Source organism: Rhinopithecus roxellana, chromosome 1 (genome assembly GCF_007565055.1).
Source record: "Rhinopithecus roxellana isolate Shanxi Qingling chromosome 1, ASM756505v1, whole genome shotgun sequence".
NCBI classification, from domain to species: domain Eukaryota; kingdom Metazoa; phylum Chordata; class Mammalia; order Primates; family Cercopithecidae; genus Rhinopithecus; species Rhinopithecus roxellana.
The window spans coordinates 123,777,314-123,799,101 of NC_044549.1; the positions used below are offsets into that span (position 1 = coordinate 123,777,314).

At 48.4% G+C, this 21,788-nt stretch overlaps 1 protein-coding gene across 2 annotated transcripts in view; it reads left to right on the top strand.

Annotated features, from left to right (window-relative positions):
* IGFN1 (immunoglobulin like and fibronectin type III domain containing 1) overlaps nt 1–14,837 on the top strand; it is a 37,700-nt gene extending 22,863 nt beyond the window's left edge. For both annotated transcript variants that reach the window (XM_030929905.1, XM_030929900.1), the window contains 12 exons: nt 479–603; nt 1,318–1,459; nt 1,823–2,122; nt 2,708–3,007; nt 3,546–3,719; nt 4,780–4,908; nt 7,605–7,907; nt 8,895–8,983; nt 10,836–11,031; nt 11,763–12,062; nt 12,844–13,170; nt 14,361–14,837. In XM_030929905.1, the coding sequence (XP_030785765.1) occupies nt 479–603; nt 1,318–1,459; nt 1,823–2,122; nt 2,708–3,007; nt 3,546–3,719; nt 4,780–4,908; nt 7,605–7,907; nt 8,895–8,983; nt 10,836–11,031; nt 11,763–12,062; nt 12,844–13,170; nt 14,361–14,374 (2,399 nt within the window). In that variant the 3' untranslated portion in view covers nt 14,375–14,837. The remainder of the gene's footprint in view (nt 1–478; nt 604–1,317; nt 1,460–1,822; nt 2,123–2,707; nt 3,008–3,545; nt 3,720–4,779; nt 4,909–7,604; nt 7,908–8,894; nt 8,984–10,835; nt 11,032–11,762; nt 12,063–12,843; nt 13,171–14,360) is intronic.
* The last annotated feature ends 6,951 nt before the right edge of the window (nt 14,838–21,788 follow it).

A 21,788-nucleotide genomic window follows, 5' to 3' on the forward strand; every position in this document is an offset into this window, starting at 1 on the left:
CCCAGGATTTTGTCCCTGCCAGTACTCCCCATTCTCAGGAACCTTTTGCATAGTTAGGAAGCAACCTCTTCCTCTTTATGAAGATGGGGTCCAGCCTGTGAGAGGCTCAGAGTTCTCCTAGGAGACCTCTTTGCTCTTGAAACCTTATGTCCACAGCACCAGAGTTGTTGACCCAACTCTCTGTGGGTTACCAGACTTCTCACCTGGGTGACTTGCAGCGGCGGGAGGAAGGGGGCCTTCGTATACTTTACACCCCAGGTCTCCTGGACCAGCCTAGGTCCTGCTGAGAAAAGCAGCAATGCATGAGCTCCTGTCTGGGAAGACCAGGGCATTGGCACCAAGGCAGCATAGATGCTGGGAACCAGCCCTGCTGACACCAGCCGTGCCCAGTTGGCAGGACCATGGTGGCCTTGCAGGGCACAGCGCAGGCCATGGCCTGGGAGGCTCAGCTCTGGCGACCCCCTCTGTGTCTCTCCAGGCCCCATAGGCCACTTCTCCCAGGGCTTGGCTGACATGAAGGTGCAGCAGGGGGAGGCTGCCACACTCTCCTGTACCCTCACCAGTGACCTGGGACCTGGCACCTGGTTTAAGGATGGCGTCAAGGTACTGCCTCCCCTCACAGCTTCTCTTTACCAGCAGGAGGGACAGAGGTAAAGCAGAGAACAAGAAGAGGGTAGAGGCTTTGAAAGAAAGATTTTTCATTCTTCATTTTACTAATGTATCTACCTCAGGAGAAGTTTAAATAGCCAATAACTTAGTGTGTTTAAAATAAAATTGGATTTTTAAATGATGTGTATCCTATGCCCTGCAGCACACCCCTTGTTCTTCCACCATCCAAAATGCCTCTTCTATACCCATACCTGCTGAATCCTACCCATCCTTCAAGGGTTTATATAAATGCCATCTCCTCGTCCCTACCAGAAGGGGTCCCTCGTACCCCTGCACAACCTCCCTGTTCTCCATTAAAGCTGTCACCCCAAGAGAAACATCAAAGTGACTCAGGGCGTGGGGCTCAGTATCAGCTGGGTCTGGCTTCAGATCCCGGCTCTGCCACTACCAGTTTTGTGACCTCAAGCAAGCTGGTAAACAGTCTGGCTTCCTCATCTATGAAGTGAGAATAATAATAGCACTTACTTCATAAGGTTGTTACGACAATTAAATAAGGTGCTAAGCACAGAGAGCATTGGCACACAGTAAGCATTCCATTCACACAGCTGTTATCAGGATCCTGGCGTCTGTAAAGGGCTCTGGTTAGCTGGCCTGGAGGAGCTGGGATGGGAATGGGGTGACCTTCTCCTGCTGTGGCCCTGTCTCCAGCTCACCGCCCAGGATGGAGTCATCTTTAAGCAAGATGGTCTCGTGCACAGCCTCTTCATCGCGCGTGTGCAGGGGACCCAAGCCGGGAGGTACACCTTTGTAGCTGGTGACCAGCAGAGCGAGGCCACTCTGACCGTCCAGGGTAAGACCTAGCCCTGCCCTGCCCTGCCCTGTCCCACAGTCTCTTTGTACCAGGTGATATGCCTTGCTTTAAAACACCTGAATTTGTGGCTACTCTGCAGCCAGTATCTAATCTCATCCCCAGAGAAGATGATTTAAAAAGCCGACTCATACTCTGCCTGTTCCAGCATCTTAGCTCTTTCCTTATCAGGAAGTCCTTGATGAGATCTAAGCCTGGTCTCTCCCACTGCAGATGAAGCCCCTTCCCTTTGTGGCAGGGCAGGAGATTCCTTAATCTTCCCCCAGACTTCCTTCTCTGGGTCCTCCTTTCCGCATTCCCCGGTGCCCAGTGCTCTGGTCTTTGACTCTCTTGTTGTATTTCTAGATTCCCCTACCATTGCTCCCGATGTGACAGAGAAACTGAGAGAGCCACTGGTGGTCAAGGCTGGGAAGCCGGTGACAGTGAAGATCCCCTTCCAGAGCCACCTCCCCGTTCAGGCTGCCTGGAGAAAGGACGGGGCCAAGGTGGTGGGCAGTGGTGACAAGGAGGCCCAGGTGGACCTGGGGGACGGCTACACGCGGCTGTGCCTCCCCAGCACAGGCAGGAAGGACAGCGGCCAGTACAGTGTGACGCTGAGGAGTGAGGGAGGCTCTGTGCAGGCTGAGCTCACCCTGCAAGTCATAGGTACGAACCCCGTCTTCCCCCAACCAAGGCCTGAGAGTCCCCAGGGTTCTGGGCCCTCCCTGCCATCAAGGGCAGGCCTGGGGTGTGATCTCTGGTGGCTCTGATCCTCATTTGCATGCTGTTTAAGATCCAGACCTACCCCTAACTCTGCTCAGACTGCTTAGGAAGAAGCAGTTGAGATCAACACAGTGCTGGGCTCCTGCTGGGGGGGAGCCGATTACGCTTCTCTGACCCCAATGCACTGGGCCCTCAGGAAGCTGCTGGGTAGGATGGTGGTCCCCAGCCCTGAGTGGTGCCAGCAAGGTAGGACTGCTGTGAGCCGAGCAGGTGCCCATACCAGCCCCCGGACGGTGGAGCTGGGAGGGGCTGGTGCATTCCATGGCACATCCCTCGGTGCACGTATGTGTTGGGGGTGGGGACATCTGAAGAATGTGTGGCCCTCTGGGTAATGCCCAAGGCTCTCTGGAGGGTCTGCCCCATTGCAGGCTTATCCACTGATGAGTGGCGAAGGGGGGCGGGGGGTGGCGCCGTTCCCATCTAGCTCCTCTGACCCCTCCTCTTCCTCTCCTCTCTGTGGGTCCCCAGACAAGCCTGATCCCCCACAAGGCCCCATGGAGGTTCAGGATTGCCACAGGGCTGGTGTCTGCCTCCGCTGGCGGCCCCCAAGGGATGATGGGGGCCAGCCTGTAGAGTGCTACTTGGTGGAGAGACGGCAGGCTGGCAGGAGCACTTGGCTGAAGGTGGGTGAGGCCCCTGCTGACAGCACCACCTTCACGGATGCCCATGTGGAGCCAGGCAGGAAGTATGCCTTCCGAGTGCGGGCTGTGACCTCGGAGGGGGCTGGCGAGGCCCTGGAGTCTGAGGAGACATTGGTGGCTCCTGAGGGTGAGAGAAAAGGCTGGGGCTGGGGGTAGGGGAAGCTCCTGGGCTCCCCACTGTGCCAAGGAGGGCAGGCTGTCCCAGAGGCTGAATGACACCAGCCTGTGCTCAGGGCTTCGGAGGCCCTTCTATAGCACTGTGGAGACTCCTTCCCTCAGCTGCATTTGGGATCTGGCACCCAGATGAGGAAGTGTTTTAGAGTCTCCGGGAGTGAGGGTATGGGCCAGCAAAGCCTACTGTCTCGGGCCCCAGAGAGAGAGGGGCATCCATCTCCAACATCCTATCAGGGGACCGGAGGCGGAGGGGCCTCAGGGCTGGCTCTAGGCTCCGAGGCCACGGTGCCACGGTGCCTTCTCTGTCTTTTCATTCCTTCCCTTGAATAGCCGGAACACTGACCTAGGGTGGGCTGGCTCAGCCCCGACACTCGCTAGGACAGGGAGGAGTGTGGCCTGCCCCAGATGCCCGTGCCTCCTACCCCCAGGGGCTCCCCGTGAGTCGGCACCTTTCAAGGCCTCTGGCTGACTGGAATCTTCCTTGCTCCTAGCTCTCCCCAAGGCCCCTTCCGCGCCAGCCATCCTGTCAGCCTCCAGCCAGGGCATCACACTGACATGGACGGCACCTAGGGGCCCTGGCAGCGCCCACATCCTGGGCTACCTGATCGAGAGGCGTAAGAAGGGGAGCAACACCTGGACAGCAGTGAACGACCAGCCGGTGCCTGGTGAGCATTGTCCTGGCTTCCAGATCTTCCTTAGACCGCTCCTGGCTCCAGGATGCCAGGAACTTGTCAGTTCAGATTGGTTTAATACAGTGGTTCTCATCTAGGGTGGTTTGGCAGTATCTGGAGATATTTTTCATGGTCACAACTGAGTGGAGGGTAGATGTTACTGGCATCTAGTGCAAAGAGGTCAGGTATGCTGTTAAACGTCCTACAGTACACAGGACAGAACCCACCCCCTCCTCTCAAAAAACCCAAAGAAGTATCTGGCAAAAAAAAAAAAAAAAAAAATGTCAATCATGCTGAGGTCAAGAAGCCCTGATTCAGAAATCCCAGCTGGGAGCCAGAGATGAAGCTGTTAGCCCTGGCCCCTCTACTTCTTGCCTTGACCTTGGACAGTTCACTTCCTCTCTAGATCTGAATTTCCACATCCATGAAGTGGAGAGGAGGGTCCCCTGCCCCACTAAGTAGTTTCCTAAGAAACAAACTGCATTCTGAGATCAGAAAGAACTTGGAAAAGCCAAAGGGCTGGGCAGATGCGAGAGGTCTTCTGGTAACCCTTAGCATTTCTTTGCTCTGCGTGTGTGCTGCAGAACTCCAGGTTTGAGGAGGGAAGAACGGGCTCAGAACAGCTTGCCAGGAGACCTGGGTTCAAGTCATGGCTCTGCTACTTAGAAGCTGAGGCCTGTCAGGGCTTCAGTTTCCTTACCTCTGGAAAGAGAGATGAGCAAAGGGCAGCCTTACAATTTCACTATTTAGTTATCCTGCTTTATTTAAATATAACAGCAACTCTGTGAGGCAGAGACAACCAGGGAGATTAAGGCACTTGCCCAAGAACATCCAGCAAGTTAGTGGTGGAACCAGACAGGGATCTGAGGCCCCTGATGCCCTGAGCAGTGCTCTTTCCACTTTGGAGGGAACTGAGTCACAGCGCATGGAGGGCTGTAGGGAGGAATGTGTTGGGACCCCAGGCTTGGTCTCCTTCAGAACTTGGAGGCACCCAAGCTATCTCCCCATGTCTAGCCCCATCCGGGTGGGACTCACATGAGCGGGCTGTTCACAGAGAGGAGGTGGACGGTGGCGGACGTGCGGCAGGGCTGTCAGTACGAGTTCCGGGTCACAGCTGTAGCTCCCTCAGGCCCTGGAGAGCCTGGACCCCCATCAGATGCCGTCTTTGCTCGGGACCCCATGAGTAAGTAAGGAACCAACCCAGGATGGGGGTGGGGGTGAGCACAGGATAGCCCTGAAGCTGGGTGGGACTTGACGGGAGGTCACAGGTCGGGGCAGTCCTGAAGGACATGGTCAGGAGGGCTGAGATATAAAAATCAAAAGGCCTCTCGGGTGAGCCACATCTTAGGGGCCCTATATTGAGATCAAATAGGCCCAGAAGCCAGGCAGTGGTATTAGAAGATTCCTTCCCTGTCAAGCATAATGGTTCATACTTGTAATCCTAGCACTTTGGGAGGCAGAGGCAGGAGGATTGCTTGAGCCCTCCCAGGAGCTGGAGGCTGTAGTGAACTATGATTGCACCACTGCACTCCAGCCTGCATGACAGAGGGAGACCCTGTCTCAAAAAATAATAATAATAATAAAACAAAATAAAAAGGGGGAGTTCTTTTCAGGATCACTTCACTCACTCTTTGGCCTCTAGGCAGGCCAGCCCCCAATCTGGCCCACCTGCTCCAGTCCCATAAGCATTCACTCACCCCTGTGTGCCCATCAGGCAGGGTGGAGAGCAGGTGACAGGGGAAGCTCAGCATCAATTCTCTATCGAATGAATATTTGCCCATCACCTACTAAATGGCCAGCATTGTGCCAGGAAGTAGGTGAATCAATCCTGGTCTCTGCCCTTGAGAAACTTACAGTCTGAGATAGCGTTTCCTACCTCAGACCTGTGGTCTTGAGAATGTGGAGTGTATCGAGAGATGCCAACAGACATTCTGAGAACAACAGGAACAGCAAAAAATGTCTTTGATCAAAGATGTGTATGATGTGAGCCTATGATGTTTCCAAGTCTTGCAGGGGGAAAAACCTGTCTAACCTTGATCCAAATCTAGCTTTTTCACAAAATACCTATTAAAAGCATCTCTCCAAGGCATACAGCTTAGAAAATGCTGCTCTGTATTTCTCATCCCCTAATGAGCTTGCCTACACCAAGTCCTCTGGGGAGCAGCACATTTCTGGCACTTGCTGGATGGGCCAGGTGGTCAACACCTGGAGAGCATCTCTGTGCCCCACAGAGCCTAGCCCATTGCAGGTGTTCAGGCTGTTTGAATGAACCCAACAAGACCGGAACATTCTGTAAGTTTCATTGTTCAAGTGGTATCTGAGTTTTAGTCCTAGGAAGGGCAGGGTGTGGAATGGAGGGATGGGGGAGGAAAGCTGGCCCATGCAACTTACTCCTTGCAAATGGACCAAGGTTGTCCTGTCTTTTCTCTTTCTTTTCTTTTCTTCTCTGTTCTTTTCTTTTCTTTCTTTCTCTCTTTCTTTCCCTTTCTCTCTCTATCTCTTTCTTTCTTTATCTCTCTCACACTCTCTTTCTCTCTTTCTCTCTCTCACACTCTCTCTTTCTTTCTCTCTTTCTTTCTCTATTTCTTTCTCTCTTTCTTTCTCTCTTTCTTTCTTTCTTTCTTTCTTTCTTTCTTTCTTTCTTTCTTTCTTTCTTTCTTTCTTTCTTTCTTTCTTTCTTTTCTCTCTGACAGGATCTCACTCTTTTACCTAGGCTGGAATGCAGTGATGCAATCTTGGCTCATTGTAGCCTTGAACTCCTGGCCTCAAGCAATCCTCCTGCCTCAGCCTCCTAAGCAGCTGGAACTATGAGCGTGTGCCACCACACCCTGCTAATTTATGTTTTTGTAGAGACAGGGTCTTGCTGGTCTTGAACTCCTGGTCTCAAGCTATCCTCCTGCCTCAGCCTCCTAAAGTGCTGTGATTACAGGCATGAGCCATGGACCCATAGCCTGTTAATCTCTCCTATCAGTGGTGGAAAGTAGAGACAATGGATAGGATAAGCAGTGTCTAACAGCAGCCACAGCAATCACTACATTTGCTGGATTCTTGCTGCTAAGCAAGGCCTATGGCCCAGCAACATCATCTTATTAGAATTTATGAGAAATGCTGAATCTCAGGCCTCACTCCAGACCTACTGAATAAGGGTCTGTAGTTTTACCAAAATCCCCAGGTAACTTCTATACTAATTAAAGTTTGAGAAGCACTGCCCTAGCCTAGTGGTTTTCAAACTTCATTGCATATTTAGAAACACCTGGAAAACTCTTAAAAATGTTGATGCCTAGACTGCACCCCAGACTAATTAAATCAGAATCTCTGAGGTGGCATCTAGGTGCCGGTATTTTTAAGCTCACCAGGCGGTTCCACACTCATTGTGCTTTTTGCTTGTTCTAAAACCTCTGTGGGTAGGTGGGGCTATTATTATTGTTCTCATGTAACAAGTGGAGAACAAGAAGCCTGCACTGAGTACCCAAAAGGCAGAGTCTTGACTCTAAGAGTTTAGAGTTCAGAATAAAAACATGTAGAAGTCCAGTCTTACAGGATAATGGAACCCAAGAGGTCATCAACTAAAATATCGGTTTTCTGGAATTACAGAAGGATAGTTAGGAGAAGGCATTTGGCAGGTTGGTGAATGAATGAGGGAAAGGAGTTGGGGGAGGCTTCCTGGGAGAGGTGGCCTGGGATCTGTGTGCATAACGGAGACAAAGTGCTGGTTACAGTAAGAATTTGGAACAAGGTAGGTGCTTCAGGAAGAATCTAAAGGCAGAATTGCTAAGTGGAAAAACTTCCCAGTCTCCCACAAGGAAGGCTAATCAATATCCACACTGAGTGGCCTCCCTCAGGAGACGCCATTCCTGACGCTCCCATGCTGCCTGGCAGGACCCCCTGGGCCGGTGAGGAATCTCCAAGTCACAGACACATCGAACACCAGCCTCACTCTGAGCTGGGCTGGGCCAGACACCAACGACGGGGACGAAGCCCAGGGGTACGTGGTGGAGCTGTGTGGCTCAGACAGTCTCCAGTGGTTCCCGTGCCATGCGGGCACCGTGCCAGTCACCAGCTACACAGCCAAGGGCCTTCGGCCTGGAGAGGGCTACTTTGTGCGGGTGACAGCAGTTAATGAAGGAGGTCAGAGCCAGCCCACTGCCCTGGACACATTAGTGCAAGCCATGCCTGTTACTGGTGAGTGCTGCCTCCTTCCCCGACCTCTGAGCCCTGCAAGCCCCTCCTGAGAGAGGGCCCCTGAGTAGCCGCCATGCACTTGCTAAGCCAGGATCTCCACCCTCAGTTTCAGGAAGTAACATTTATTGAGCACCTACTAGGTGCTAGGCACTGGGCTAGGCAGTCCCTTCTTAGAAATGTTCTCATTACGACTCATAACTATACTACAACATTAATGTTTCTATTCTGAAGTTACAGAGAAGGAAACTGAGGTTCAAAGTACTTTGCCCACGTTGTCACCAATGGTATGTGGTAGAGCCAGGATTTAAACCTGGAGACTCCAAAGTTGATGTTGTCTGGGAGAGAGAGTGGCTGCTTCCTGCGCATGGCCTTAGAAGGCCTAAGTGCAGCTCAGCTCCCGTGGTTCACGTTCAGAATGGGACATGCCCAGCTCCCTGTTATTATTGAAAAGAGGATTGTCTTTCCCTTTGGGCTTTAACCACTACAAGCACCTGACCTGCCTTTGACCCAAGCTGTCACTGGGCCACCCCAGCTGACCCTAGTCATCACTGTGACAGTAAGGAGACACAAACACAGCACACGGAGTCCAGAGTCCCAGGATCTTGTCCTGGCTTTCTCCCGAACAAGGTGTGACCTCAGGCAAGTCACTTCCTGTCTTAGATTGGTGTCTATTTCATCTGCAAAGCATAAGTGCTCTGCCACATATCAGCATCTTCCTCTTTTCCAGCCTAGTCCACCCCTCTCCCTGCAGGGTCCCTTTCTCAGCTCCTGTCCTTCCCCTGCTAGCATCTCCCCACCAGCCCCTGGGGTCCCCCCTGAAGATTCTGCTCCCTGTTGCACTCCAGTCCTTTAGAGGCCCCAGTGTGTTGGGATCTCAGCATCCCAACTGGCCCAGTCTTCCCCTCCAGCCCTGCCTTGCTGGGGACCTGGGGCTGGGGTCCAACTGCGAGGCAGGAGGGAGGTAACCAGTCCTCTTGTGTGTTTCAGTCTGTCCCAAGTTCCTTGTGGACTCCAGCACCAAGGACTTGCTGACGGTCAAGGTCGGGGACACTGTTCGTGTGCCCATCTCCTTTGAAGTGAGTATACCTACAGGGGTGTGGGGAGGGAAGCCCAGAGAGGCCAAGGGGGCCAGACTCAGCCCTGTGGCTCTCTTTTCTTGCCTGTTCCTTTCTGGCCCCTAGTCAGTGCCCTGGGCTTGTGGAAATCAGGCCAGAGACATGAGGAAGGAAGGATTCAGGTCCTCCTTGAAGGTACCGCCCTCACTTGGCCACTGGGATGGCCATTCTGCTCCAGGCCTGCAAATCCCTCTGGTGGTAGCTTTCTGCTACTGCACCTCCAAATTAAGGCTCTTCCGGTTCTCCACCTCTCCTAGTTCAGGAATTCAGAGAGCCGGCCGTGCCGATGGTCCCCTTTGGCTTCACAATGTATTTTTGTGCAATCACATGACCTACATTTGACTCAGGGTGACCCTTAACCAACACTAACACCACTTGACTTTGTAACAGTAGGGTGGTGGCTAAAAGTACAAACTGCCTGGATTCAAATTTTGACGTCATCACTCACAGCCGTTTGACTTTGGACAAATTTATTTATTTATTTATTTATTTATTTATTTATTTATTTAGAGATGGAGTCTCACTCTGTTGCCCAGGCTGGAGTGCAGTGGCGAGATCTCGGCTTATTGCAACCTCCATCTCCCGGGTTCAAGCGATTCTCCTGCTTCAGCCTCCGGAGTAGCTGGGATTACATGCGCCTGCCGTCACACCTGGCTAATTTTTGTATTTTTAGTAGAGCTGGGTTTCGCCATGTTGGCCAGGCTGGTCTTGAACTCCTGACCTCAGGCGATCCACTCGCCTCGGCCTCCCAAAGTGCTGGGATTACAAGTGTGAGCCACTGTGCCCAGCCAGGACAAATATCTTAATGTCTCTGTGTTTTACCTTCCTCATCTGTCAAAAGAGGATAATAATAGTAACCTATCTCAAAGGTCCGAGGGTTCAAGGAATTAATATATTGAAAGTGTATATGTAGGGCCTGGCATATGGCAGCACCCAATATGTCCTAATATTATTATTGTTTAAAATCATCATCATCTGTGTAGGAAGCTCATAGCACACAGAGCCAGATTCAAACCAGTCTATCTTACTCTAAATGACTTGTTCTTAACCACAATAATGACAGTGATAATGATGACAAAAATATTTAATGCACATTGAGTAATTATCATGTACTGGGTCTTGTTCTCTCTGCTTTCCATGTATTTATTATTAACGCTTTAAATTCTCAGAACAATCCTGTAAGTTCAGTTAGTTACTATCAGTGTCTTCATTTGACTCTGGTACCTACCGTGCCCTGTACTGAGGGCCCCGTAGGGAACTGGCGGCACGGTCACCAAGCAGCTGGGCTGGCCTTCCCACCCTGCTCAGGGTCACCACAGTTCAAGGCCAGGACACCGAAATCTTCCTCCTAGACTTTTGCCAAATTATCTCCTATGTGGGTGCCAGGGTAGTTAACACTCCCCTCCCCACACATCCCTTCTCATTCCCATCCCACCCCCTGCCATGTGACTCCAGAACTCATTATGCTTTCCTGCTCAGAATCTGACAACAGTGGCTCCTGGCTTACAGGATAACATCCAGATGTCTGTATAGGTGTGATGTGGAGGGCACTTTGCATTTTTGCCAAACCTCCTTGTCCAACTTCCTTTCCTGTTCCATTGCCCCCCTACCAACCCCATCTGCCAACCTCACACTTTGTCACCACCCCTCTTTCCCACCTGTGTTTTCTTGTCGACATTCTGTGTTTTCTTGCCAACTTTCTCCTTGTACAAGGCTGTTCTCACCACTTCTACCTTCAGCCTAGCTTAAATGCCATCACCTCCATGAAACTGCCAGCTGCCCTTCTCAACTTTTCCTTCCTCTCCTTTCTCAGGCCGTGCCCATGCCTGAGGTGACCTGGCTGAAGGACGGCTTGCCCTTGCCCAAAAGAAGTGTGACCGTCACTAAGGATGGCCTCACCCAGCTTCTGATCCCTGTGGCTGGCCTCTCGGACAGTGGTCTCTACACTGTAGTGCTGAGGACCCTGCAGGGGAAGGAGGTTGCCCACAGCTTCCGTATCAGGGTGGCAGGTGAGGCAGGCCTGGCTCTGGGCTCTGGACGCTGGCTTGGCCACTCACCAAGGCAAGGAGATGTCCACTGGTCTGGTCATAGGTCTCAGCCACTCTACCAGGGCTAGGTATGCAAGGTGACCATTCTCCACCTTTCCTCTGTGCTTGATGATAGAAAGTAGAAAGGACCCCGGAAGCTCCCCGGGTACTTCCATTGTCCTTCTGCCTCAGGAGCCTAGAGACAGTCATGTCATGTCTCCTCTCCAACCTCAGTTATCCTTCCCTTTGAGTCAGTGAGCAGAGGCAGTCACCACTGTTACATCACTCCAAAGACCCAGGGGACAAAATTGTTTGCAGCCAGTTGCACAGAATAAAGGCTTTCCTCCCCACCTCTGGCTCCAAACAGCTCCTGCCCTGGAGGAGCATCTGGATATCCAGAAATGATCAAATAGACTAACAGTGGGGGCTCTGTAATGCAGCCTCATGAGAGCCCTGCCTCTGTCCAAAAATGCATGTCTTGTCCTGTGTCATTTTACTTAAAAACTGAAGTGAATTATAATTACTCTTTTGGGGAGATTTTCTACCCTCTAGAGATAACTGTGGACCTCTGGCCAAGCTCACTCTGGCCCCAGCTACCTGTGTGGCAAGACTGCATTCCCCAGGACCCTCAGAAGACTTGGGACCTGGAGGGGGCTGGCAGCGGCCCTGCTGGGTCCCCTCCACGTGACCTCCCTCTGCTGTCTGTCTTGAAGCATGTCCGCAGGCACCTGGGCCCATCCACCTACAGGAGAACGTGCCTGGGACGGTGACGGCTGAGTGGGAGCCCTCTCCGGACGAGGCCTGGGGTGTCCCGCTACACTATGCAGTGTTCACGCGCTCCTCAGCACATGGCCCTTGGCGTGAGGCAGCCGACCGCATCCACACCAACCGCTTCACCCTCCTGGGCGTCCTCCCTGGCTACGAGTACCACTTCAGAGTGGTGGCCAAGAATGAGCTGGGGGCCAGCAAACCCTCCTACACCAGCCAGCCCTGGTGCATCCCCCGGCAGCGCGGTAAGCAGCCCCTGAGAGGGAGGAGCAGGCAGGGTGGGGTTGTGCTCTGCAGTGCAGCGGGATGCACCCAAGCATGGCAGGTGCACAAGATAGGGACTGTGGCAGAAATGGCCTGGAGCATGCCAAATAACAGCCAGCATCCCTGAGCTGCTGCTCCTCCCTCTCCTGCCTCACATCTACCTGTACTGACATCCTCTGCACCCCTGACCTCCGTGGGGAGAATGAGATTGGTGTGGGTGTTTGGGTGTCTGAAGTGCCTTTGGGAGGATTTTCAAAAGCAGCCACAGACAATAAGCAAATAGAGGTTAACATTTCTCTGAAAACAAACTATATTTTACAGCAAGGTAGATGTGGACCTTAAGATAAGTCACTTGAAAAGCAGGCTGTAAAATCAAATGAAGGTTTCTTTTTCATAAAATACAGAAATGTCAGGAAAGCTCTACACCAAAATGTCAGCTATGGTCATCTATAGGTAGTGAGATTATGACTGGTTTTTATTCTTTCTCCTTTGATTCTCAGTGTATTCTCATTATCCACAGTGAATGCGTGTTAGCTACAAAAAAAAATCCATACGTAAAGAAAAAAAAAAATCCATAAAGAATTTTAGGAAAAGGATAGAATGAGGCAAGCCTTGGGGTCCAAGTTTGCAGGCAAGGTGCGGCAGGAAATCCCATGTAAGGCCTACATGGTAGCATCTTGAGCTCTCTACCCAGACTCGAGTCTCAGCCAGGCCTTCCTCACTTTCTCACCCTCCTCCCTCTCACCCTGGCTTTCACCACAGACAAGTTCACAGTGAAGGCTCAGAGCTACCGGGAGCCGGACCTGAGCCAGAAGCCCCGGTTCCTGGTGGGCCTGCGGTCCCATCTGCTGCCCCAGGGCTGCGAGTGCTGCATGAGCTGCGCTGTGCAGGGCTCGCCCCGGCCCCACGTCACCTGGTTCAAGAACGACCGCAGCCTGGAAGGAAACCCCGCAGTATACAGCACTGACCTGATGGGCGTGTGCTCCCTCACCATCCCCAGCGTATCCCTGAAGGACAGCGGCGAGTACAAGGCTGTGGCCGAGAACACGCTGGGCCAGGCAGTCAGTACTGCCACCCTCATTGTCATAGGTAATGGTGGCTGCCCTGGCAGTGGGACAGGAAGGAAAGCCAGGAGAGCAGTCACCTGCCTGCCTTCAGGGAGCCTCCGGGGGACGCCTAGAGGGATTCAGTGGGGAGTCAGGAGACCAGGACTCTCTGCCTGACCCTATGGCATAACTTTCAGCTATTTAACCTACCAACACAGGCCCGCATGTGGTCTCGATTTGCCCACTTTAAAAAAAAATTATTATTATTATTATTATTATTATTATTATTATTGAGATGGAGTTTTGTTCTTATTGCCCAGGTTAGAGTGCAATGGTGTGATCTCGGCTCACTTGCAGCCTCCACTTCCTGGGTTCAAAAGATTCTCCTGCCTCAGCCTCCTGAGTAGCTGGGATTACAGGCATCTGCCACCACACCAGGCTAATTTTTTTGTATTTTTAGTAGAAGCAAGTTTTCGCCATGTTGGCCAGGCTGGTCTCAAACTCCTGACCTCAGGTGATCCACCTGTCTCAGCCTCCCAAAGAGCTAGGATTAGAGGCATGAGCCACTGTGCCCGGCCGATTTGCCCACTTTTAAATTGAGGTATTTGAACTTGGTGAGCAACTCTTGATTGAAAGGCTGTGTACTGCCCACCTAAGCTTCCCAGTGGGGCCACACGACACATTGCAGGCTGAGAAATGAACAGGCGTCCGTATTGTTCTTTGTTAAATATGTCGAGATATGGACATTTAGTGCCTAGAAAGCCATGCTTATTCTCCCATTGGTAGTCTCCTTTTCAGTAGTGCAGATAATATATGTTAATAAAGTTTTTCCTTCAATAGCACTTAAAACACCTTATATTTTGAATAGTAATAAAAGGCAAGCCTCAGGTGACCTTTGTGGAAAAATGACCCCTCTGCACTGGAGCGGAGTATCTCTCCTCTCTGTAGCACCTGTGCTTAGGCATTAGGAAGCCACTCTCGAAGCACCCCAGCTTGTGTACACATGTAGTCCTGGAACAAAGCTGGCATTGGGTGTGGCTATTGTTTCCCGAGGGGCCAGCAAAGGGCTTCGCCCAAGCTCAGAGAGCACATGGTGGCTCCGGATTTGAATTCACACCCCCTGACGGCAGAGCCTGTAGCCTAAGCACCATGCTGAGTTTTCTTCACCACTGAACAGGTGCAGGGCAGGATGGCTGCCCCTCTGGACCAACTGGAATATCCTGTGTCTTGCAGAACCCAGCGCCTAGCCTCACCTCACCCTGGGATGGTCCTGGACCCTTGAAGCTTCACTTCCGACACCTGCACTGGCCTGGGAAGCCAATCCCAAGGATGGAGGCTGTGCCCAGAGCCCCAGGAAGACAGGAGTGAGAAGACTCCTGGTGAGGTTTTGGCCAGGAGGACATGAAGTCCTTGGGGAAGAAAAACAAGGGAGGAGGCCATTCTGCCTCCTGGCTCCAAGCTAAGTCACTAAACAGAATGACAGTGAACCTCCTGGATCCTCACCATATGGGTTTCTTTCTTCTTCGCTTCAGGAGATCCAGAGGGCACCTGCCTGCAGGATGGGCCGGCTCCTTATTTTCCTGGGCTGAGCCCCTTGGAGGGAGGGTGGGCACAGCTGGGCCTGCTGTGACCACAGGGAGGGAAGAGGAGAGGAGGTCAGAGGACCTGGGTGAGGACTGGGGCATCAAGGGTGTGTGTGTGGTGGGGACAGGGGTGCGGCATGTGCTTTGTGTACATTTCTTCATTAAAACATTAGGCTAATACGGGCAGATCATTTGCAAATTTACTTGGGGTGGGTGTGTTGGAGGAAAGATTTCCAAAGCAGAGCCTTTATTCCAGGCTTCAGTTGGGAGGATGGGTGGGTTCTGGACGGAGGAGAGAATGGGCTCAGAATTGGACTCTTCTCCTACAGCCCAGGCCTGCATAGTTGATTGCAAGGGTGAGAAAGCCAAGAAAGGTTAGAGGGTAATAGAGATTCTTCTCTTCCTCCTGGCCCGTGTTTCCTGCACTCCTCTGACTGGCAGAAATCCTGTGAGCAGCAGGGCTGGAGGCCTCCCCAGGTGTTATATGTGTGGAGACCACAGGGCTGGGGTTACCTAGGACTGTCCTATGTCTGTCACTCCCTAGGACTAGAAAGAGTCTGAGTTGGGGAGAATCCTACTCCAGGATCTGAGCCCCTGTTAGAAGGGAAGAAAGAGGCCATCAAGTGCATGAGGGTGTGACTCACTCAAGGCTGCATGGGCCTCCTCACCTTCTCCACAGCCCCCACTGCACCATGTCACAGGAGGGATGGGATGGCTCCCTTTCCCAGGTGGGTCACCCCACCACTGCCCCCAGAACCCTTGCACTCCATTATCCTCAAGTCGTGGCCCCCAAACTCTCAGGCTCGCCAGAAGTATTCCAGAGTTTCCAGGAGCCAAAAGAAAGGAAGGAGCCCCGGGGAAGGCTGAGCCCCACTCTCTCCCAGGGCATCAGCTCTGAGGTCACCAGCAGGTGACCCGATGAGCTAGAACACTGTCTGCCCTTCACTCCCTCTGCTCAGATCCTGGCTTCTGCTTCCCTCAGTCTCCCTTTGCCACCAATTGCAGGTCAGATGCATGAAGGAAGGAGGGTGAATCACGGGAGGAGGGGTTAATGCCAAAAATCCGTTTCTGAAGAGTGAGAATATGTGACCAAGGGAAGGTTCTCTGAACTGGAGAGAGAACTGTTCACCCAAAACAGACCAAGAGTGTCCCCCAGAGGCAGGGGCACAGACCAGACGCCTTTTACAGCTCATTCCTTCCCCCACCAAAGAAACCTGCATAAGCTGTTTTCCTTGGAATTTCTCTTGTTATGCTCTACCTTGCTATCACAGCAGGCCAACAGCATGGCCATGGGAAAAGAAGGAGGTGATTAGAAACTGAGAGGCAGCGGCTGGACACCTCAGCCTGTGTGGGGCTATTCTCATGAGTGCTTTCCATGCTGCGCAGTCCTGGAGTTGAAGCAGGGCAGGGCCTCAGGCCAATAGTCTGTGGTTTCAGAGATGCAGGGAAGAAGTCGTTTGCACAGAGAGGGTGACCCAGTGCCTGTGGCTTGCCTAGCTCTGAGCAGACACTCATATTAAGGATGAGAAGAGAGACCTTTCTGCACCTCTAAGGGTGGGGTACAAGGAACTGACCTTTCGAAGCAATATAAGGACAAAAGACTATAACCCATGATGGCTTCATGAGACACTTTCATTTATTTGATGAGCCTGGATCAGGCACTGTGGAGGCAGAGATGAAGGTGACTCAGATATGAGTTCTGTCGCCAAGGGACCCGTGGTAGGGAGGCAAGACTTGTATACCAAGAACCATTATCCAAGGTAGCCGGTGATGCATACTCTAAGAAAGGCACCAATAAAGTCCAGAGGAGTTCAGAGGAGGAGAGATGCTGCAGGCTGAGAACCTCAAGGAGGGCTACCTAAAGTGGTAACATACTTGAGGGAAAAGTAGCAAGTGGACAGGCAGGAATGGGCAAGGGTGTATCGGGGTGAAGAACAACATGAGCAAAGGCAAGGAGGTGTGAAGCAAAAATTGGGTTAAAGGACTGGGAAGTGGTTCAGTTTGGACAACTTAGGGTGACCTATGTAGCTATCACAGCCCTTTGGTCTAATGCCAAAGAGAAACATTCCTGGACCAAATTTACAGGTGTATGTGTGCTCTGGGCACCAACCATGATGGAGGCAGAGTTTCTACTCTCACAGGACTGGGACAATGGAAAGCAGTGGTCTTTTTTGGCAGTGGACAGCAGAATGCCAATATCCTGGGGCAGGCCAGGTTAGGTGTCCCTGGGAGGGGCTAGCATACTTCTGTAACTGGGGTGGGATATGAAGGCAAAAGGAACAGTCATGGCACTTTCATTCATTTCCACACAAAGCCAAAAAAAGTCCTTGCCAATCAAGTATAGAATCTGAGTGTATCTCAAAATATTAAGAGCTATTTATGACAAACCCACAGACAATATCATACTGAATGGGCAAAAACTGGAAGCATTCCCTTTGAAAACCGGCACAAGACAAGGATGCCCTCTCTCACCACTCCTATTCAACATAGTGTTGGAAGTTCTGGCCAGGGCAATCAGGCAAGAGAAAGAAATAAAGGGTATTCAATTAGGAAAAGAAGAAGTCAAATTGTCCCTGTTTGCAGATGACATGATTGTATATTTAGAAAACCCCATTGCCTCAGTCCAAAATCTCCTTAAGCTGATAAGCAACTTCAGCAAAGTCTCAGCATACAAAATCAATGTGCAAAAATCACAAGCATTCCTACACACCAACAATAGAGAGCCAAATCATGAGAGAATTCCCATTCACAATCTCTTCAAAAAGAATAAAATACCTAGGAATCCAATTTGCAAGGGATGTGAAGGACCTCTTCAAGGAGAACTACAAACCACTGCTCAATGAAATAAAAGATGACACAAACTACTCATGGACGTCAAAAGACGACACTGCTCATGGATAGGAAGAGTCAATATTGTGAAGATGACTGTACTGCCCAAGGTAATTTATAAATTCAATGCCATCCCCATCAAGCTACCAATGACTTTCTTCACAGAATTGGAAAAAAATACTTTAAAGTTCATATGGAACCAAAAAAGAGCCCGAATATCCAAGACAATACTAAGCAAAAAGAACAGAGCTGGAAGAATAATGCTACCTGACTTCAAACTATACTACAAGGCTACAGTAACCAAAACAGCATGGTACTGGTACCAAAACAGACATACAGACCAATGGAACAGAACAGAGGCCTCAGAAATAGCACCACACATCTACAACCATCTGATCCTTGACAAACCTGACAAAAACAAGAAATAGGGAAAGGATTCCCTATTTAATAAATGGTGCTGGGAAAACTGGCTAGCCAAATGTAGAAAGCTGAAACTGGATCCCTTCCTTACACCTTATATAAAAATTAATTCAAGATGGATTAAAGACTTAAATGTTAGACCTAAAACCAAGAAACCCTGGAAGAAAACCTAGGCAATACCATTCAGGACATAGGCATGGGCAAATATTTCATGACTAAAACACCAAAAGCAACAGCAACAAAAGCCAAAGTAGACAAATGGGATCTAATTAAACTAAAGAGCTTCTGCACAGCAAAAGAAACTACCATCAGAGTGAAGGGGCAACCTATAGAATGGGAAGAAATTTTTGCAATCTACCCATCTGACAAAGGGCTAATATCCAGAATCTACAAAGAACTTAAACAAATTTACAAGAAAAAAACAAGCAAGCCCATCAAAAAGTGGGCAAAGGATATGAACAGACACTTCTCAAAAGAAGACATTCATGCAGCCAACAGACACGTGAAAAAATGCTCATCATCACTGGTCATCAGAGAAATGCAAATTGAAACCACAATGAGATAACATTTCATACCAGTTAAAATGGCGATAATTAAAAAGTCAGGAAACAACAGATGCTGGACAGGATGTGGATAAATTGAAATGCTTTTACACTGTTGGTGGGAGTGTAAATTAGTTTAGCCATTGTGGAAGACAGTGTGGTGATTCCTCAAATATCTAGAACTAGAAATACCATTTGATCCAGTGATCCCATTACTGGGTATATACCCAAAGGATTATAAGTCATGCTACTATAAAGACACATACACACGTATGTTTATTGCAGCACTGTTCACAATAGCAAAGACTTGGAACCAACCCAAATGTCCATCAATAATAGACTGGATTAAGAAAATGTGGCACATACACACTATGGAATACTATGCAGCCATAAAAAAGGATGAGTACATGTCCTTTGCGGGGACATGGATGAAGCTGGAAACCATCATCCTCAGCAAACTATCACAAGGACACAGAAAACCAAACACTGCATGTTCTCACTCACAGGTAGAAATTGAACAATGAAAACACTTGGACACAGGGTGGGGAACATCACACACTGGGGCCTGTTGGGGAGTGGGGGACCGGGGGAGGGATAGCATTAGGAGAAATACCTAATGTAAATGACGAGTTGATGGGTGCAGCAAACCAACATGGCGCATGTATACCTATGTAACAAACCTGCACGTTGTGCACATGTATCCTAGAACTTAAAGTGTAATTAAAAATAAAAAAGAATCTGACCATATGTTTAAGGGTTTAAAGACTAGTTCCACTGCTAACTAGTTGTGCAAGATCTTTAACCTATTTATGTCTTGTTCCTCATTTGTAAATTAAGAATAGCAGTTGCCTAATCCAAGGTCACAAAGATTTTTCTCCTGTTTTCTTCTAGAAGTGTTATGGTTTTACTTCTTGCATTTCATTCTATGCATTTTAAGTTAATTTTTGTATGTGATGTGAGGTATTAAGAGTCAAGCTGTGTTTTTCTCTTAGAGTTTCTTTTTCTCCATTGAATTACCTTGGAATGCTTGTTGAAAGTCAATTAACCATATATGTGTGGGTCGACTTTTAGACTATTACTTATTCCTCTTCTATTTTCTGGAAAAGTTTGCATAGAGTTGATGTTACATCTTCGTTAAATGTTTGGTAGAATTCACCAATAAAGCCACTGGATGTGGAGTTTTGTTTGTGGGAAGGATTTGACCTCAGACTCAATTTTTTCAGCAAATACATAGGGCTATCCAAGCTACCAATGACTTCCTGAATGACCTTTGATAATTTGCGACTTTTAAAGAATTTGTCAATTTCATCTACATTGTTGAATTTGTTGGTACAAAGTTGTTTATAATATTCCCTTACAGTCATTTTGCTATCTGTAGGCTCTCTAGTGATATCCTCTTTCATTCTTCATGGTAGAAACATGTGTCTTCTTTTTATTCTTAATCTGTTACCTCATTATCTTTTCTCACTTAATTATCTTTTGACTTGTAATTTTTGTTGAAAAGTCTGCTATCATTCTTATCTTTGTTGTTAGGTACAAAGAACGCTTTTCTCTGCTTTTAATATTTTCTCCTTATCAGCAATTTAATTACAATATATCTTGGAGGGATTTTCTTTATGATTATTCAACGTGGGGGGTTGTTGAAAGTCAATTGACCATATGTGTGGGTCTACTTTTAAAATCTTTATTACTTACTCCTCTTCTATTTTCTGGAAAAGTTTGTATAGAGTTGATGTTATATCTTCCTTAAATGCTTGGTAGAATTTACTGATAAACCACTGGGCCTCGAGTTTTCTTTGTGGGAAGGATTTGTGGGTTGTAATTTTCATCAAATTTAGAAATGTTTGGCTATTATTTATCCAAATATTTTTCTGTACCTCTAATTTTGTGGCTCCAATTTCACTTATGTTACAATGCTTGACATTTGAACACAACTCATTAGGGCTGTATTCTTTTTGTTTGTTTTTCATTCTATTTTTCTCCGTGCTTCAATAGCTATGTATTGAAGTTCATTGAATTTTTTTCTTCTGCAGTGTCTAAACTACTGGTGATCCCGTTTTGTATGTTTTTCATTTCAGATATTGTATCCTTTAAATCTCTAGAAGTTCTAGAGTTGGTCTTTGTTCTGGCACATAGTTAAGCTTCTTGGAATCAGTTTATTCCTTTTAAGGCTTATTTCACCAAAGGTCCTATTTCGTGTCCCTCTACCCCTTTCATTAAAATTGATAAATTCGAAAGTGTTGATGATGGCACAACACTCACTTGACACTCAGGATTTGTGCTACCAGTTTATTTTTAGCCTCTGAGGATTTTCCTTTCTTTCTTGTAATCTCAGCTATGCATTTAAAATTATGTTTAAAAATATTTTATCTAGCATTTTTAGGTGTTTTGCAGCACTGGGTTTTCAGGATTTTTTTTTTTTTTCCATTATATTGCTAGAAATAGAAGACTCCTAACCTATCATGTTTGTTAACTTAACCTATGGTGCTTTTTAGTAAACAAGAAACATTAATTTGGATGTAGCAAAATCCATTATTCTTTTCTTTATAGTGTGTGTGTGTGTGTGTGTGTGTGTGTGTGTGTGTGTGTGTGTGTGTGCTGCGGGAGAGTTTTGTTTAAGAAATTCTTCCCAAGCCAAAAGTCACAAAGATATCCCACTACATTTCCTTCAGTTGGCTGTATTACCTTGACATTAAGGTCTTTAATTCATTTGTTCACCTTCATAAATGGATTGAAGTAGAAGCTATCTTTCTTTCTCTCCATTTAGTGATCTAGTTTTCCTAATGCATTCAATAGTCTCTTCTTTTACCACTGGGGAAAGTTCTAGTATATAATTTTGTATGTTTCTGGTCTCTGTATTCTGTTATTTGGTCCATTTCCTGTTTCCACACCAGTAGCATAGTGGTGTAATTTTTAGTATGACTTCATATCTGGTGGATTAGATCCCTCTTTTGGATTTTCTTTTACAAAATTAGCATGGCTATTTGTAGAACTTTATTTTTCAATATAGACTTTAGCATAAGTTTGGGTTTTAAAAAATACTGCTGGAATTTTCATTGAGATTAATCAAAGGGGATAATGGACAAATTTACAATATTCAGTTATTCTACCCATGAGTGAGATTTAACCTTTTCACTTATTCAAGTATTTAAAAAGACTTTATTAAATGTCTTTTATTAAATGTCTTTATTAAATTTTACATTTTCCCTAAGAATGTGATGTGCATCCTTTGTTAGAGTCATTCCTAGCTACTTTGTAGCTTTTGTAACTACTATGAATGACATTCT